General features: G+C 36.4%; 1 protein-coding gene across 1 annotated transcript in view; it reads left to right on the top strand.

The window, feature by feature from the left end:
- HGD (homogentisate 1,2-dioxygenase) overlaps positions 1-18,573 on the top strand; it is a 106,782-nt gene that overhangs the window by 52,767 nt on the left and 35,442 nt on the right. The window contains exons 7-10 of the mRNA XM_074214602.1: positions 551-585; positions 3,681-3,760; positions 6,053-6,152; positions 14,432-14,556. Coding sequence (XP_074070703.1) covers positions 551-585; positions 3,681-3,760; positions 6,053-6,152; positions 14,432-14,556 — 340 coding nt within the window. The remainder of the gene's footprint in view (positions 1-550; positions 586-3,680; positions 3,761-6,052; positions 6,153-14,431; positions 14,557-18,573) is intronic.

Genomic DNA, 18,573 nt, shown 5'->3' with positions numbered 1-18,573 from the left:
TACTCTTAGGCAATAATATAGTCCCTCATCTTTCCTCATGTTTAATGCCTGGAGAAATCCCCTACTTCTTCTACTATGGTCCTCCTCTTTTAAGTTGCCCCACCTTTCAGTAGGTAGCTTTCATTTAGTAACTCCTTCTACTAATAAAGCAAATCCATCTCCAACTACTTTGAGAGGATCAATGTGGCCTGGGCAAGTGACTTGCCTAGGGTCATACAACCAATTTCTGTCAGAGACAGAACTTGAACCCAGTTCTTCCTGACTTTGAGGTCAACTCAGATGCCATCCTTGCTATATTTAGAGTCATAGAATTTTAGAATTAGAAGGGATTTTATAGGTCATCTATATCACCCCATTTTCCAGATAAGGCAAATGAGACCTAGAGAGAAAAAGTGATTTGTTGAGGTCCCATAGGTGGGACAAGTTGTCAGAATTAGGACTAGAACCCAGATCCTATAACTACAAATCCCATTTGGTTTCTGGGGCACCACACTGTCCCTTACTGTGCTTTTGAGTTTCTGATAGAAATCGTTTTCTACTTTTTTTCCAGATGTTTTTACAATTCAGATGGTGATTTCTTGATTGGTGAGTTATAAAGAGCTTTTTTCCCTTGATATTCTCAAGTGGCCTCCAGCACAAATTGCTTTTTCTATTTCTATTTTCCAAATATCCCTCTTTTCCTAAATTCTCTAATTTCCAACTTAAAGTCAACTGAAGCCTACAGGCCCATTAATAGTTCAGTAAAGATTGGTGCTTCTCATAACCCCATCTTTTGCTTTATGTGTTCACCTTTCCGAGTTCTGCCATTTTTCCCCAGATCTCACTCTATTACAATGCATGCCTACAAAAGAAGATATAAAGAGAAAAATAAAAATGTGATAAATCCTTGAATACAATAATAAAATTTAACTTGAACATTGCCCAATAAGGACTGGGCTTTTTTGCATATTATTAACAAATGTACATATTTGTAAGCATGTATTTATGAACATGATTTGTATATACAAATACATAATATGATCACTTGAACACATATCTGAATTTGACCTTTGGACAATCTAAAGTGAATCTTTCACTCCTTGATAGGCAGAATCTCTAAGGTTTTCTTTCAACCATCATAGGTCAGAACCAAAAAGGACCTTAGGGATTCATGTTCAGTTCATTCTTTTGTAGATGAGAAAACCAAGACCCAGAGAAGTTAGCTGATCATATATCACACAGAACTAGTCTCAAGATTTGAATCCAAATCTTTTGACTCTAAATTCAATGCTCTTTGGGGTTGGGGTATCTTTGTAGATGACTTCAGATACTTCATGCCATCCCTACCAAAAATTGTGACTTCCTCTTCCAGCCCTTTATTGATCCTGTATCATGTATCTATTTTGAACTTTTCTGAACTTGCCAAATACCAACAAGCATGAACTTTCTCATATAAAAAAGAACAGAAAAGAGGAATTACATATGGAACTCTGAATTTCCACAATGCCCAGTTTGTTCCCTCTTTTTTAATAGTATGTGAACTTATCACATTAGTTGGTATAACTATTTCAAAGACTCCTTATCTTATCATCTAGGATAGAAAATGGTATATGAAAAAGCTGCCTGCAGACCTACAGAATTAGAAAATCAGGTTGTTTTGGGTCAAGTCTTATTTTGTTCATGCGTAATGAAATCTTCTGATAGGATTCCTGGTGTTTCCATAGTAGTTCTGGGGTCTTTATGGTTTTCTTTCAATGAGTAGAATTTGCTATCCTGATCCCTCCAGATTTGGGTGGAGTTTGTTCTTCTTTAATAGTCTGGCTTCTCTGGTTGTAAAAATAGTTCTCCAAATAACAAAAATTTATTAGGCACTTACTGGGAATGGACTATTTGAATCCAACCTGTGATAGAACCTTCTATGGTATGGTGTGTTGTGTGATCTGCCACAGTTAGCTATATTGTATGTTAACCTGACATCGTGATGTCATTTTAGGACCCTTGAGTAGGAAGAACAAACAACTTCTTATGTGTCAAGGACTAGAGATGCAAAGAAAGGCAAAACAGCTTCTGCCTTCAAGGAGCTTTGATTCTAGTTGGGGAGGGAAGAATAGCAATAAAAAATTACTAGAACATGGAGTCAATGGAAGGTTGCTTTTGAGAGGAAGGGTAGACCATCTTTAAAGAAAGGGAGAGGACTCCTCCAAAGCAAGGTAATTGAACTGAATCTTAAATCATGGATTTTTCAGAGGCAGAGATGAAGAAACAGACCATACTTGACAGGGAAGACAGCTAATATGAAAACTTAGAGATGACATGACAATGAGGAATGGCAAGTGAGCCACTGTAGATTATAGAGTATGTGGAGGCAAGTCAATGTCAGAAGCCTGGAAAGGTAGGAAAACGCAGGTCATGAAGGACATTTATATTTCTATTTAACTGTGGAGCAATAGGGAGCTACTTGGGAGGTTACCAAGGAGTGGCAAAGTCAGACTTTCATTGTGGCAAAATCACTTTGGCAGCTATGTAGAGAAGGGAATAGAGTGGGCAGAAGCTTAAAGAATGGAGATGGGTTAAAAGGTCATTGCAACTATCCAAATGAGAAGTGATAAAGCCTTGAATTAGAGGAATGGATGTGGGAGTACAGAGATGGGGACTTACTCCAGGGATGTAAAAATGTAGAAATGATCAGATTTAACAACCAATTGCATATGTGGGATAAGAAAGGAGTCCAGGATGACACTGAGATTTCAAACCCGGGTGACTTTCTCCTGGAAAGAGATATCCTCTTGCCAATCAGATTAGCCTTGGAAGCAGTCCAAGTGAAAGAGGCATGGTGAGCTGAATCTTGCCAAAGTCTGTTTGATATAGCTGACCTCTTTAGATCTGGACCCAAGCCATTCTGAATCAGAGCACCCCTGTGACAGATCCTCCAGAAGGACTAAATTACTCTGGTGAATTATCTGCTGGTTCAAAGAGACCTTCTGGGACTAACCCAGCATTGAAAGGAGAACAGATTAAAGATGGGCTTGAGGCAGGTAGATAGTGGGTGCAGAACTTTGCCAGACTAAACTTCTGGCCCTGCTTTCCATGGAAAACTGAAATCCTAGGGAAACTATAGAAAGTACTAGACCTACCTGGAAATAACAAGTCCAGAAATAATCCAAGGTAGTGCCAGTCTCCCAGGGCAACCACAAAAGGGAATTGTTTCTCCTGCAGTAAAGTGTTGACTTGGAGTTAGGAGGCCCTGAATTCAAATTCTGTCTCAGATTTATTATCTGTTTGAACATGGACTATGCAATCATTTACCTCTGAGAGCCTCATCTTTCTCTGTCTGTAAAATGGGTAGAATAATAGCACTTGCCTCACAGAGACTAAATTCCTGTCAGCTTTTTCCTTCACTCTTCTACTTTCTACACCTGCCACAGCTAAAGGCTGAGCTCCAGGGCAAACTTAACCCAAGACTTCCTAAGAATATTCTTGCTACTGCTCTAAGACTGTTCACTTCTCTCTTTTGACTGTGTGTCAGCCCCCAGGGCCCTGAATCCAATACCTTTTTTATTAACAGGAGGTTCACCCTTAAGCCTAGTGCTCTCTCTCTCTCTCTCTCTCTCTCTCTCTCTCTCTCTCTCTTTGTTCTCTGTATTTGCAGAGATGGAAGAATTTCTAGTCCCTTGGAATCCTGAATGTGTCTTTTTCTTCAGTTCCACAGCTAGGGAAGCTTCTCATTTACACTGAGTTTGGGAAGATGCTGGTGGCACCCAATGAGATCTGTGTCATTCAGGTAAGCAAAATATCCTTCCTTTCCAGTCCAATACCACCCCTCCACACACACACACACACACACACACACACACACACACACACACACACACACACACAGACTCCTTCCAGATTTAGGTTAAATACAGCAGTACCTAGGATTCATTTGGTTCAATAAATCAATTAATTAATAGACATTTATGGAAGTGCCTACTATGTGTGCTAAGTGCCAGGGATAGAAAAAGAGACAAAAGACAATCTCTGCCCTCAATATGGTTGCAAACAAATGGAAGAGACAACATTCAAGCAAATATTTACAGAGCAAGCTAAATACAGGATAAATAGGAGATAATTAACAGATGGAAAACTCTAGCATTAAGAGAGGTTGGGGAATACTTTCTTTGGAAGATGGGGTTTGGGGACTTAAAGCCAGGGAGATTGATAGGGTGGAGGAAGGAGAATGTTCCAAATAAGGAGGACAGTCAGAGAAAATTCCTGGCTCCAAAATAGCCAAGAGGTCATTGTCACTGGTTTGAAGAGTACATATCAAGGAATAAGGTAGGAGATAAGATTAGGAAGAGCTTTGAATGTCAACCAGAGCATTTTGTATTTGTTTCTCAAGGTCCTGAAATGTGTTGAGTCAGGAGGGAATATATGAAACATGGCTGAAGCTGGTAGAATGGAGAACGGTTTGGAGAGGGGAGAGACTGGAATAAGCTCCCCAGCAGATTATTGCAAGAGTCCAGTCAGGAGGTGATAAGGGATCCCAGCCATTTACTGTTTCAATGGTTAGGCACAAACTCTGAGGAGGAGGACAGAGAGATGTCGAAGAGTTTATGGGTCAATAGCATCAACTCCTTCTAGCCTGCAGTTTGATCTGTTGTTGTTGTTATTATTGCTTATTAAATTTGGGTTTTTTGTTTTGAAATTTGTCCTCTCTATGCTCTGCTTCTGACTATCCAATCTTTTCTACCTCTCCCCAACAACTTTTTAGGTCCCTTTTATATATTACCTTTCTCACATAGAATATAAGCTCCATGAGCACAGGAACTGTCTTTCTTTTTGCTTGTATTTGTATAGAGCCTGGCATATAAAGAATCCTTTATCGATCTATCTAATCCATACCTATTTACTTTCTTTCCCCCTCACCTCTAATCCTCAATGAGAAAAAAAAAAGAAAAAGAAAAGCCCATTTTAAACACATATTCATTCACACTTAAGCAAACAGATTGACACAATTTTATTTTGAAATGGGATAAAGCCACAAAACAAAGTTATTCCCATAGATGAGATTGGGTGACTTGACTGAAACCTCATTGAGATTGCTCATTTTCTAGAAAGGAAGAAGGAAGGGAGACAGAAAATTTGGAAGTCAAAATTTTATAAAAATATGAATGTTGAAAATTGTCTTTACATGTTATTGGAAAAAATAAAATACTTTAAAAAAAAGAAACCTCATTGAGTCACATGTGAAGAAGCTCTGTCTTGTGCTTAATGTAAGCCAGATCTAAGGAGAGAAAATAGACTCAAGTGGAGATTCAAATAAACTGAACAAGTACTTATTAAGTGTCTACTGTGTGCCAGTCATTGTAAGAGCTATCAGGGAGACAAAGACAAAATCCAAACTCTTTGCCCACATAGACAATATTGGGTAGTTGGAAACAAATACATAGGACACTAAATACAAAGTAATTTCTGTGGGGGAGAGCATCAGGAAGGGTAATTTGTTAACAATAAAATAGAGGTTCCAAAGGGCATAATGGAAGGGTAAGATAGAGTTGGATAGAAACACTGGAGAAATGGAACCTATATTAATGGGCATGCGGCACTGTGTAATACCTCAGAAAGGAACTTTGGTTAATGTGACCTAAGACTCAGAATCACAGATATTCTGATGAAAGTCATAGGAGAAGAGATTTTCACATATTTTTGCAGTAGCCATGGTGATGATGCTGGTTCACTCCCTGAGCAAGTAATGGGAAAGCAATTAGGGGAATGCTATGGTAATGATGCATCTTGTATCATGGAGGATGGTGAGTCCCTGAGACTGCCAAGTATACAAGCAAAACTAAATAGAGCACTGAGGCTTAACTAGTTATGGAGAGGTGAGGTATATTTGAGATACTTATCCCCCAATCTTTTTATCTTAAAATCATCTGAAAATACAATTTGAATTGCAAATTCAGTTCTAGTCTGTACTAATCTGAGAATATATTGGATAAATGTGGTCTTTACATTTGGGGCCTTTGGAGGCTTCCTAGTGACTGCAGGTATGATTTTTATAAGGAGCCGCATGTCTGCTTCTTTTTTCCAGAGAGGAATGAGATTCAGCGTGGATGTATTTGAGGATACCAGAGGTTATATCCTAGAGGTCTATGGAGTCCACTTTGAGTTACCTGACCTGGGACCTATTGGTAATGATTTACTTAACATCTCTAAATATCACTTAATTGAGTATTGAGAATAATAGGAAACTGGATATCCTTCACCTACCACTAAATTCCCCATTTCCCTTTTGACAAATCAACTTTCTTCTCTAGAATTGAGTTTTTTTATTTTTAGCTTCCACACACAATGCCTGAAGTAATATTAGAGGATAAAGAGATAAAGGCTAGAAGTGATTTCATCAATAAAAGACTCAGCATAGGACTAGAGGGTTATCCAGCTACATATATCCACATCTATACACACACAGATATTTATAATCTGATCGGACAGCATGTTAACCATGGTTAGAGAACTAACCTTGAATCCAGAAAGATTCAAATTCAAACCTTACCTCTAACACACACTTTGGCTTTCTGACCTTGACCATATTACTTATCTTTTCAACATCCCAGATAACTCCTCAAATTTTAAATTGCAAGAAGGTGTCAACTTGCATTGATAGGGAGAGCATCTTCATATAGGCTTTCCTTATCAAATCAAATAAGAGCTCCAGATTTAGATCCTATTTTGATCTGGACCTATGATATCATACAAGCCTGAGCAAAAAAGCACAGCATACATGGGACCAGAAGAAAACTAGGCCAGTGAATATGAATTACCTAGTGTGGGAGGAGACTGAGACACTTTGAGATCCATACCCCCTCCCCCACCCTGAGGAAATCACCATCTGAGAAGAGGGAGTCAGGAAATGAGTGATAAGGAAAATAAAGAAGTGGAGAAACTGAAAATACCAAAGAACTCACAAAGACCTTGAATATAAATAGAAAAAACAACAGGAAAACAGAAACAATAGGAAATATGACCTTCAGATCTCTGAAGAAATACTGCAAAATGAAAAATGAGCCAACACTTGATGAGATAGAGGACTCTGCACAAGGAACTACAATGAATTGCTCCTGAATAGTCTAAAGAGAAATTAGAATTATGAGAGCAGAATTTTTGTTATGCACAGCAGAAATAATGAGCATAATAGAAAAATTTAAGACTGCAATGGCAACCTTTATCAAAGAAATGGGGAAGAGAGCAGCAGATTGGGAGTGCAGGTCCACATAGAGGTGAAGGACAACCTAGAAGATGAGAAGCAAAAAACAACATTTAAAGAAAATAGGCTCATTATTCAAGCAAAACATGTAACTTTTTTGTACTTAAAGATTTATTTATTTTGAGTTTTACATTTTTCCTCCTAATCTTACTTCCCCCCCACACAGAAGGCAATTTGCCAGTCTTTACATTGTTTCCATGGTATACATTGATCGAAATTGAATGCGATGGAAGAGAAATCATATCCTTAAGGAAGAAAAATAAAGTATAAGAGATAGCAAGATCAGACAATAAGAAAACAGTTTTTTTTTTCCTAAATTAAAATTAATAGTCCTTGGTCTTTGTTCAAACTCCAAAGTTCTTTCTCTGGATACTAATGGTATTCTCTATTGCAGATAGCCCCAAATTGTCCCTGATTATGGCACTGATGGAATGAGCGAGTCCATCAAGATTGATCATCACCCCCATGTTGCTGTTAGGGTGTACAGTGTTTTTCTGGTTCTGCTCATCTCACTCAGCATCAGTTCATGCAAATCCCCCCCAAGCTTCCCTGAATTCTCATCCCTCCTGGTTTCTTTTTTTTTTGGTTGTTTTTTTTTGCAAGGCAAATGGGATTAAGTGGCTTGCCCAAGGCCACACAGCTAGGTAATTATTAAGTGTCTGAGACTGGATTTGAACCCAGGTACTCCTGACTCCAGGGAGTGTTCCATGACATACATATACCACAGTTTGCTAAGCCATTCCCCAATTGATGGACATTCACTTGATTTCCAATTCTTTACCACCACAAACAGGGCTGCTATGAATATTTTTATACAAGTGATGTTTTTACCCTTTTTCATCATCTCTTCAGGGTATAGACCCAGTAGTGGTATTGCTGAATCCAGGGGTATGAACAGTTTAGTTGTCCTTTGGCCATAGTTCCAAATTGCTCTTCAGAAAGGTTGGATGAGTTCATAGCTCCACTAACAATGTAATAGTATCCCAGATTTCCCACAACCCTTCCAACAATGACCATTATCTTTTCTGATCATATTGGCCAGTATGAGAGGTGTGAGGTGGTACCTCAGAGAAGCTTTAATTTGCATTTCTCCAATAATTAATGATTTAGACAATTTTTCATATGACTATGGCTTGCTTTGACCTCCTCATCTGTAAATTACCTTTGCATATCCTTTGACCATTTGTCAGTTGGGGAATGACATGATGTTTTTATTTATTTGACTCAGTTCTCTGCATATTTTGGCAATGAATCCTTTGTCAGAAACATTAGTTGTAAAGATTGTTTCCCAGTTTACTACATTTCTTTTGATCTTGGCTACAGTGGTTTTGTTATGCAAAAGCTTTTTAATTTAACATAATCAAAATTATCTAGTTTGTTTTTAGTGATGTTCTCCATCTTTTCCTTAGTCAAAAACTGCTTCCCTTTCCATAGATCTGACAGGTAAACTACTCCTTATCCTTCTAATTTGCTTATAGTATTGATTTTTTATGTCTAAATGTTGTATCCATTTGGATCTTATCTTGGTATAGAATGTGAGGTGTTGGTCTAATCTAAGTTTCTCCCATACTAACTTCCAATTTTCCCAGCAGTTTTTATTGAAGAGAGTTTTTATCCCAATAGCTGGACTCTGACTTTATCAGCAGATTACTATAATCATTTCTTGCTATTGCACATAGTCTATTCCACTGGTCCACCACTTTATTTCTTAGCCAATACCAGACAGTTTTGATGACTGATGCTTTATAATATAATTTTAGATCCAGTAGGGCTTAGCCACCTTCTTTTGCACTTTTTTTTCATTGACTCCCTGGAAATTCTTGACTTTTTTTTTCTCCATATGAATTTACTTACAACTTTTTCTAACTCATTAAAGTAATTTTTTGGAATTTTGATTGGTAGGGCACTAAACAGATAGTTTAGTTTTGGTAGAATTGTCATTTTTATTATATTAGCTCTACCTATCCATGAGCAGTTGATGTTTGCCCAGTTATTTAAATCTGATTTTATTTGTATGAGAACTGTTTTGCAATTGTTTTCAATAAGTTTCCAAGTCTACATTGACAAATAGACTCCCAGGTATTTTTTATTGTCTGAGATTACTTTGAATGGGATTTCTCTTTCTAGCTCTTCCTTCTGTATTTTGCTAGACATATATAGAAAAGTTGAGGATTTATGAGGGTTTATTTTATAACCTGCAACTTTGCTAAAATTGCTAATTGTTTCCCGTAGTTTTTTGGATGATTTCTTGGGATTCTCTAGGTAGACCATCATGTTATCTGCAAAGACTGAGTTTTGTCTCTTCCTTCCCTATTCTAAATCCTTCAATTTCTTTTTCTTCTCTAATTGCTGAAGCTAACATTTCTAATACAACATTGAATAGCAGTGCTGATAATGGGCAACCTTGTTTCACCCATGATCTTATTGGGAATGCCTCTAGCCTCTCCCCATTGAATATAATGCTTGTTGATGGTTTCAAATAGATGCTGCTTATTATTCTAAGGAAGAGTCCATTTATCCCTACACTCTCTAGTGTTTTTAGTAGGAATGGGTACTGTATTTTGTCAAAAGCTTTTTCAGCATCTATTGATATGATCATATGATTTCTGATAGGTTTGTTGCTGATATAATTGAGTATACTAACAGTTTTCCAAATATTGAACCAACCCTGCATTCCTGGGATAAATCCTACTTGGTCAAAATGTATTATCCTAGTGATAACTTGTTGTAATTGTAAAACATGCAACTCTTAAGGGCAGGATGCATATAGATAAGCCCATGGATCATAAGCTTCCCAGAAGAACCTAATAGGACAAAAAAAAATCTCAACACCATAATGAAGGACAAAGCAATAGAGGAAAACTGCTTGCTGCTTACAACACCAAATATTATTGTCCTGAAAATTTTAGACCATTGTGAGATAAATTAGACCATCACTATAAAATTATTATACTGATTATTGGATCATAAAGTGATGGGTCTGGCTTAACACTACTATTGAAAGATTATCACCACAAAAATCTCCATACTGAAGGTGATTAACAGGTATTGCCATTGCCCATTTTTACTGAATTCTATGATGTCTTGATTATATGGGAAGAATCACATCTAAATGGCCAAAGCCTCCCACTGTAATCAGACCATCACCAGGAATTTTCTTTTCTATACTATTAAGCCACAGAGTGTAGATGGTTCCATAAGAGGCAGTGAGAATGATATCTTTGCACCACATTCCCCTCACTTTAATCAACATGATGTGCATTTCATGCCATCATTCAATTGATATCATGATCTTCTTTGATTATGAAGGATAAAAACAACAATCTGAACATGGAAAATGAAATTCCACTTAAAAAGAATTCACAGATCACATCCAGAAAAAATAAAAATGAAGGTGGCAAAATTCAAGGAATATGGTAGTTAAATTTAATAATTCATTTGAGAGTCAGTGAGTTCTACAAGTCACCCCCCCCAAAAATCCATCAAATACAAAGGAAAGGGCATTCAAATGACTAAAGTCTATTTCTCACCTACTAGAAAGAGAATGAAGGAATGGAATAATGTGTTTTGAAGAGCTTTGGAAGTCAAGATGCAGCCCAGGGAAGCCTATCCCTGAGATTAAATGTGCAAATCTAAGCTTAACTATACAGGTCAAAAGAAGGACATTCAATAATGGAGAGAAGTTTGAATATTTTTAGAAGTGAACTAAACATTTTTAGAACTGAAGAGATTATTTACTTCTCAAACACGCTTGGCCACAGAATTTCAAGAGGAGTGAATAGATGTAGGCACAACAGAAGCACAGAAAGACCAAGAAGAAAAAACTTCTTTTTAAGTTTATACAAGGAGATAGAGGTGAAGGCAGAAATCTGGTAGAGGTAACAGTGAAGAGACAAGTGGAGGAATTATTGACTCTACAAGTTAATGTTTCTTTTGTGAAATTACACCATAAAATGGGAGGGTAACATGAAAGGAGGAGGGGGGACATGAAAAGAGTGAGGAATGAGTGATACAATAGAGCCTTATCAAGGCCTGTCAAGGGGGAACAGTGACCTCTGTGGTCTCAGAAAGGTAATGGGAAAGGTAGAGGGACAAAAGATTGAAAAAGCTGGGAAAGGAAGGCTATTTTACTTTAGATATAGGAGGAAGTTCTGCTATTGTAGGGAGATGAAGTCCTTACACTGGCTGAGGCCTGGGGGATCTGTTGCTTGAAAGTCTACTTGTCAGGAAAGTAGGAGAGTTGGAACCCTTGGAAATGAAACTGTAGGAAAGGGAGAGCATGGATGCCAAGGAGATTTCCTAGTTAAATATGAAAAAAATCAGCTAAAGAATGTATAAATAATTTTTATGGGGGCTTTGAAAAGGAGGGGTCCTTCCATAAGGCAGTGTGATGCCTGCAATAATTGACATTGTTCTGAGAGTGAGACAGGAGAGAGAAAAAGGGAATCCATAGAGTAAGCTCTACAAAATAATAGTAAAATGTGCCTAGAGGGCAGAGCTAAAATGGATACCTTGGAAGTTTTGATTGTATGAATAATAAAGAGAAAAGAGAATGATCAGATGATTATAGGGGTCATGAATCAGAGACTAAGGCTCTAGAGTAAACAGAGAGAAAAAGTGGATAATGAAGAGAGTGAGTGAAATCCTTTTTGGAAAGGGGTACAAAACAAAACAAAACAAAAACCCCTGAAGAACAGGTTTAGCTGAAGGCTTCTTTCTGTTACCTTTTATTTGATTAACTGAGAGGGAAAAAGTAGGGGAAGAAATATATAACCAGATAAAAGAAGCAGAGAAAAACTAATTTTAAAAAATTCTAGTGGCGGCTAGGTGGCACAGTGGATAAAGCACTGGTCCTGGAGTCAGGAGTACCTGGGTTCAAATCCTATCTCAGACACCTAATAATTACCTAGCTGTGTGGCCTTGGGCAAGCCACTTAACCCCATTTGCCTTGCAAAAACCTAAAAAAAAAATTCTAAAAGGAAAGGAGTAACAAATGAGAAGAGTGGGTAGAGGAAGTGAAAGATCCAGTACAAACAGAACCACCTTAAAAAAATTAAAGTAATTGTAAAAACATATTTTGTTTATAGTAGGAGGGGAAAAAAATCTTAACTTGAAAAAAAATTTTAGAGACAGAAGAAATATAAACCTAACTCTTATAAATGTGAATGAATTAAATTATCCATTGAAATAAAAAAATGAGGGACAGTTAGGATAAGAAAACAAGCCCTACAATCTGTTGTTTACAAGAAATACATTTAAAAAACAGACATTCACAAAATGAAATGAAACAATTTACTCTGCATCAAGTGAATAGAAAAAAGCAAGAGCTGCTATCATAATATTAGACAAAGCAAAAACATTCAAAAATTAAAAGATAAACAATAAAAGTATAATTTTCTGATGGAACCATAAACAACAAATTGAGATCAGTAATAACATTTCTGCTTTAAATTCCTTAGCATCCAAATTCATAAACATCATCTGATCTTCAAGATGACATAGAAAGTAATTCAATAGTATGGGGGAAACTTCAATATCCTGCTATTGGTTTTTCATAAGTCTAAGAGAAAAACAAACAAAAGGGGAAAATATAGAACTAAACACATTTATGGAGAAAGTAGAATTAAAGGAGTTATGACATATCCAAAATGGAACAACAAAAGAATATACATATGTCTCTGCATCACATGGAAAGCAGTCTAACAGAAATTATGCTTAGACCAACCCCCTGCACCATATTCCACATTATACTCTAAGTGGATACATGACTTTAACATTAAAGATCACATTATTCAAAAAATCAGAAGAAAAAAACAGCTCATATACCTGTCACTGCTATGAATAAGAGATGTAATCTTAATCAAACAAGAGGTAGAGGCACTTATCAAAAATACAGGAAAAACTTGGATTATTCAAAACTACAAGCTTCTGAACAACATTTTTAATATTTTTAAGGATGAGAAGGGAAATGGTTCAATGGGAAAAAATCTTTGTATCAAATTTCTCTGATAAGAGTCAAGATACATAAACAGGTTTTATACATGTAATATATATATATATATATATATATATATATATAGATAGATAGATACATATAGATATATATGTATATGTGAATGTGTGTGTGACTTAAAACCATTTTCCAGTAGATAAATGATCAAAGGATGTGAACAAATGGTCCTCAAGAAAAGAACTGCAAAGTATCTACAACCATGTAAAAAAATGCTCAAAATCACAAACAATAAATAAATGGAAATAAAAACAACCCTAAAGTTTTTTCATATAACCTAGAAATGGTCAAAAACAGTCAAAAATAGCAACAATCAGTGTTGGAGGAGTTGTGGGAAGATAGGAACGCCTATATTGTTTCTGGCATTGTGAAGTTGTACAATCTATTTGGAATTTTGTGTAACAAGACATTAAAAATGTTTATATCCTATGCATCAGAGATTCCATTATAAGGCTTATACTTCAAAAAAAAAGTAAAATTGAGAAGGAAAAGAACCCTCATATACTCTGAAATATTTATAGTAGCACTTTGTGTGCTATCTAAAAATTGGAAACAAAGAAGATGCTCATCAGTTGGGGAATGGCTAAGTAAATTGTGGTAAATGGATGTAATGGAATACTTTGTGCTATAGGACATTATGTGTATAATAAATACAGAGAAGTATGGAAATATCCATATGAACTTATGTAGGATGAAGCTAGCAGAGCCAAGAATATAATATATATATATATATATATATATATATATATATATATATATATATACTGTAACTAACCATATAGATAGAAAGAACAATAGCACACCAAAAAATCAAAATCAAATGTAATAAAATTATAAAGATCAAGTGGAACTCAAATACTCTCAACCCCTTCTTGGAGGGGGGACAGAGATGTTACATATTACACATGTTTTTTAGACTTTCTCAATATATTGATCAGGAGTGTTGACCTTTTTTCTTTCTAAAAATATACTAGTTGTTATATGGAATAACTCTTGAATAGGAGAGAGGGAAAGAATATGTTGGATGCTAAGGTGATGTAAGAAGAAGAAAATACAAAAAAACCCTGATTTAAAAATAATATATATGATGAGAAAATATTAAAAAATATAAAAAACTTTAAAAAATATACTTTCTACTCACCCTAAATAGCATTTATGAAGTAACTAAGAACATTTGTATATTCTCATTTCAGGTGCCAATGGACTGGCTAACCCTCGAGATTTCTTGGTACCTGTTGCCTGGTATGAAGATCGTCAGGTGCCAGGTGGTTACACTGTGATTAATAAGTACCAGGGCAAGCTTTTTGCTTCCAAACAGGTAATATTATTTCCCCAGGAAGTTAAAAAGACTCTAGCTCTCTTAATATCTCTGAGCATAGGAGGGAATATAACATATAGCTGAGGTACCAGATTCTATAATAAAAAAAATTAATCATCCCAGTAGCAAATAGTGAATAGAGCACTGGACTGGGATGTCAGAAGATATGACTTCTAGTCCAGGTGTTGCTAATGCCTCTTTTTGTGAACTTAGTCAAATCATTATATCTCTGATGTCTCAGTTATCTCATCTGTAAATTGAAAGATAAAATGAGTATCTCCAAGCTGAAAAGCAGAACAGTCCTTTATCATCATCCCTGTGACTTCCCTGTCCAAAACACTCCTTATTGTGAACTGCTTCCCTATAGCTATCCTGTATCCCTGACCTTCCCCTATTAAGAATATCTTATTTATTTGAATGTTTCCCCTTAACATGATACTTGAAATATATCTAAATAAATGCTGTAGTGAAACATTCTATTATGGACAAACTCTACTGTTAGATCACATATAAAATGTTGCAAACTTTTAAAAGGATTTATATTTAAATTTGGGATTGGAAACAGTTCTTTTTAATAGTACATTTATCTTCCTAACTAAGATAATGTTATCATTACCTTTTCTCCTAGAGTGACAGATAAGTGAGAAATAAATGAAGTGATAGGCATAAGCCAGGGACTTAAAATTAACATCCAAGATAATATAGAATATAAGCTCTCTGAGGGCAGAGGGACTGCCTTAGTTTTGTAATTGTATGCCCTACACCCAGAATAGTATCTGATACTTAGTAGGTACTTAATAACAATGATTAATAAACAAGAACTTCTTTATATATGGTATACTTCCAGAGACAATGTGGTGTAATAGTTAATAAACTGCATAAAAAACTGGGATTGAGTGCTATGTCTACATATATTGACTATGTGACCCTGGGCAAGTCACTTTTTTTTCTCAGTGACTCCTAGTATTTCCCTAAGTCTATAAAATGCAAAGAAAGTTTAGATCTATCTCTGGTTCTGTATCTACACCCTAACTCTTTTCAGAGAAAGGAGCATTTGCTCTTCTCCAAAGCTACCAGTCCACCAGGCCTCTAGGTAATATCCCGACCCCACAGAGTGACTGCATTCCTACTTGCCCTCTATCCCCAACCTAGCATCCTTTATGTTTCCCTTTCTACGATGATGTCTTCCTCATGCAGGTAGAGATTGCCCCCCACCACCACTCCAATTAAAAAAACATCACTACTTAACACAATGCTTTGCTTCTTGCTATTATCCTAATTCTGCATTTTCTTTTTACCTCTAAATTTCTGGAATAAAGATCTTAATTTTCTCATTACACACTCTCTCCTTAATCCCATGCACATGTTTCCTAATTCTAATAACTGCCAAAGTGACATTCTCAAAAAATTACCAATTACCCTTATTGTCTAATTGAATTGCCTTAAAAATCACAGATAAACTTAATGGGATGTCAGGGATCATCTAATCTAACCCCTTCCTAAATCATGATTCCTGTTTCTACTGTCTCCATAAGGGGTCCCCCAATCTTCTACTAAAAGATCTCTAATAAACTCCATTCCTCAATGCACTCCTTTCCTTGGACAGCTCCAATAGTTAGGGAAATTTTCCTTAAACTAAGGTGAAATTGACCTCTATAATATCTGTCTATCTCTTTGGTATTAATTCTGCACTCTGCAGCAGGAAGAAATAGTCTGAAAACTTGCCCAGGGCCACACAGCTGTTAAGAGCCCTTGGTACCCAAGGCTTCTGTTTCCAGATTTGGTGTCCTTTTTGCTCTATCTTTCCCCCAAATTGAGGCAATTCTAGCTACCTCCCTTCTCAAGAGACTCCTTCAGACAATGGCCCCAAAGCCCCAAACTATTGTCACTAGGTAAACATTTCTGACATTCAAGCAAATTTTTTTCTATTTGCAGAAGATAGCTTAGGGAATACCTTTGAAGAAGCTTTGCTTAGGCTTAAAAAATAGATTTTAGGTTTCCTGTTTATATTTAAATTTGATGCACTGGAAACAGAACTGGGGACCATGGTAGAATTAAGGTAGATTGAATTGAGGTAGATGTAAGATTTGGGTAAGGGAAAATTTTACTGATAATTAGAAATGTGGCAAAGTAAGATAGAGTAGAAGGTTTTTCACCTATGGAGGTCATCAAGTAGTAGAAATGTGACTACAAATGTCCCCATAGCAGTTTTGATATATTGAAAGTCATCAAAATAAATTAAGTGGGAATTTTTGGGGAGTTTTATAGAAACTTAGACAACAGGTAAAGGTCAACAGATGACACAACTTAATATTTATGTATCCATAGTCTATGACCAAATATTTAACTCATTTTTTAAAGAAAAATACTGTAACTACCTCATAAATAAAAAAGAAAAAATCAAACTTCTTCTCAGGTATGAAGGGAAGGTCAAAAAGTTTTATGTGGATTTTCCATAAAGCAGGGATGCCATGCTCCTAACCCTCATGACGTAAAAGGGATAACTATACTTGTTATCATATGAGAGAGCATTCTAGGTCAGAAATGACCTACATGGATCATCGACTTCTTTTCAATAATAGTAATAGCAGCTAGTAATGGGCTAGTAATAGTAATGGACAAGTAATTTGGCATAGGGGTAGAGGACGGCCCTGAAGTCTGGCTAACACAAATTTAAATCCAGCCTTAGACATTTACTAGCAATGTGACCTTGGGCCTTGCATTCAGGGCCATCTCCTGATTTATATCTGGCCACTGGACCCAGATGACTCAGGAGGAGAAAGTAAGTCTGGTGACTTAGCATAGGAACCCTCACCCAAATCCAATTCATTTGCTTGTCATGGCATCACCTCCCTGATGTCATGGTGTCATGGTCTTCTTTGAGAATGATGGGCAAACAACAAAAATAGCTAACATTTATATGGTTCTTACTTTGTGCCAGGAAATATGTTATATATTTTACAATTATCCCATTTGATCTTCATAATAATTCTAGAAGGTAGTTGCTAATATTGTCCCCATTTACAGATGAGATTAGGAGACATCAGAGGCCAGATTTGAACTCATCTCCCTGACTCTAGACCTAGTACCATAGTCACTGTGCCACTTGGCTCCCCCTTCAAACACTTAAGAGTCTATGATCATATACACACACACACACACACACACACACACATATATATATGAATGAAATTTCTTCTCCAAGCTTCTTTTGCAAACCCATTTCCTTATGACACAAGGATCATAATTGTACAGTTCTTTTCTATGTTCTGTACCAAAGACTTCACATTATGATCAGCATAGCTTGATGAAAACCTCTATCTCAGAGAAACCAACAACCCAGAGGAACACAGATCCTCAGTATCTTGCCAGCATGCTAGAAGATTCACCTGGCTTTTTTGCTCTTCCTCCTTCTAGAACAATGAACTCGAGGCACACAATATAAAACCCATTTTAAAAACAACTCAGGGGCTTGGACTATCCCTGGTTATATCTTATGCCTAAAGACAGAAAAACTGCCTTTAGAAAGAATAGATAGAATAAATAGGACATGTATTCAGCATTAAAGAGGAAAGAAGCTAATACTTAGGGCTATTTGTTAGGTCTATTAAGTACAACTTGTAACTTCCACAGCTCAAACTGCCTCTCCACCATGATTGGTAACCTCTCCATGAACCATATGTCGAATAAACTATGCTCATTATTAGTACCTTTCTTTGTTTTTTGCTGATTTTTCTCCTTTGTCTAAAATGCTTTCCATTTTCACTGCAGACTGTTCTTCCCAGTATTACTTCCTTCACTAATTGTTCTATCTTCATTGCTCTCTCCCTTCTCCTTCTTTCTGCTCTGCTTTGCATTGAGGGTGAGAATGTGCTAAACGTATCATAAATTCATGACTTTTTAACCAGCATCTCAGAGTGCATACATTTATATCCAAATAAGAATTGGTTGCTCCCTTATGTCTGACTCTTTGTGACCCCTATTTGGCAGAGATACTAGAGTGGGTTTCAATTTCCT

The sequence above is a fragment of the Macrotis lagotis genome, chromosome 1 (assembly GCF_037893015.1).
Source record: "Macrotis lagotis isolate mMagLag1 chromosome 1, bilby.v1.9.chrom.fasta, whole genome shotgun sequence".
Taxonomy (NCBI): Eukaryota; Metazoa; Chordata; class Mammalia; order Peramelemorphia; family Peramelidae; genus Macrotis; species Macrotis lagotis.
This window is presented reverse-complemented; position numbering and strand designations above follow the sequence as displayed.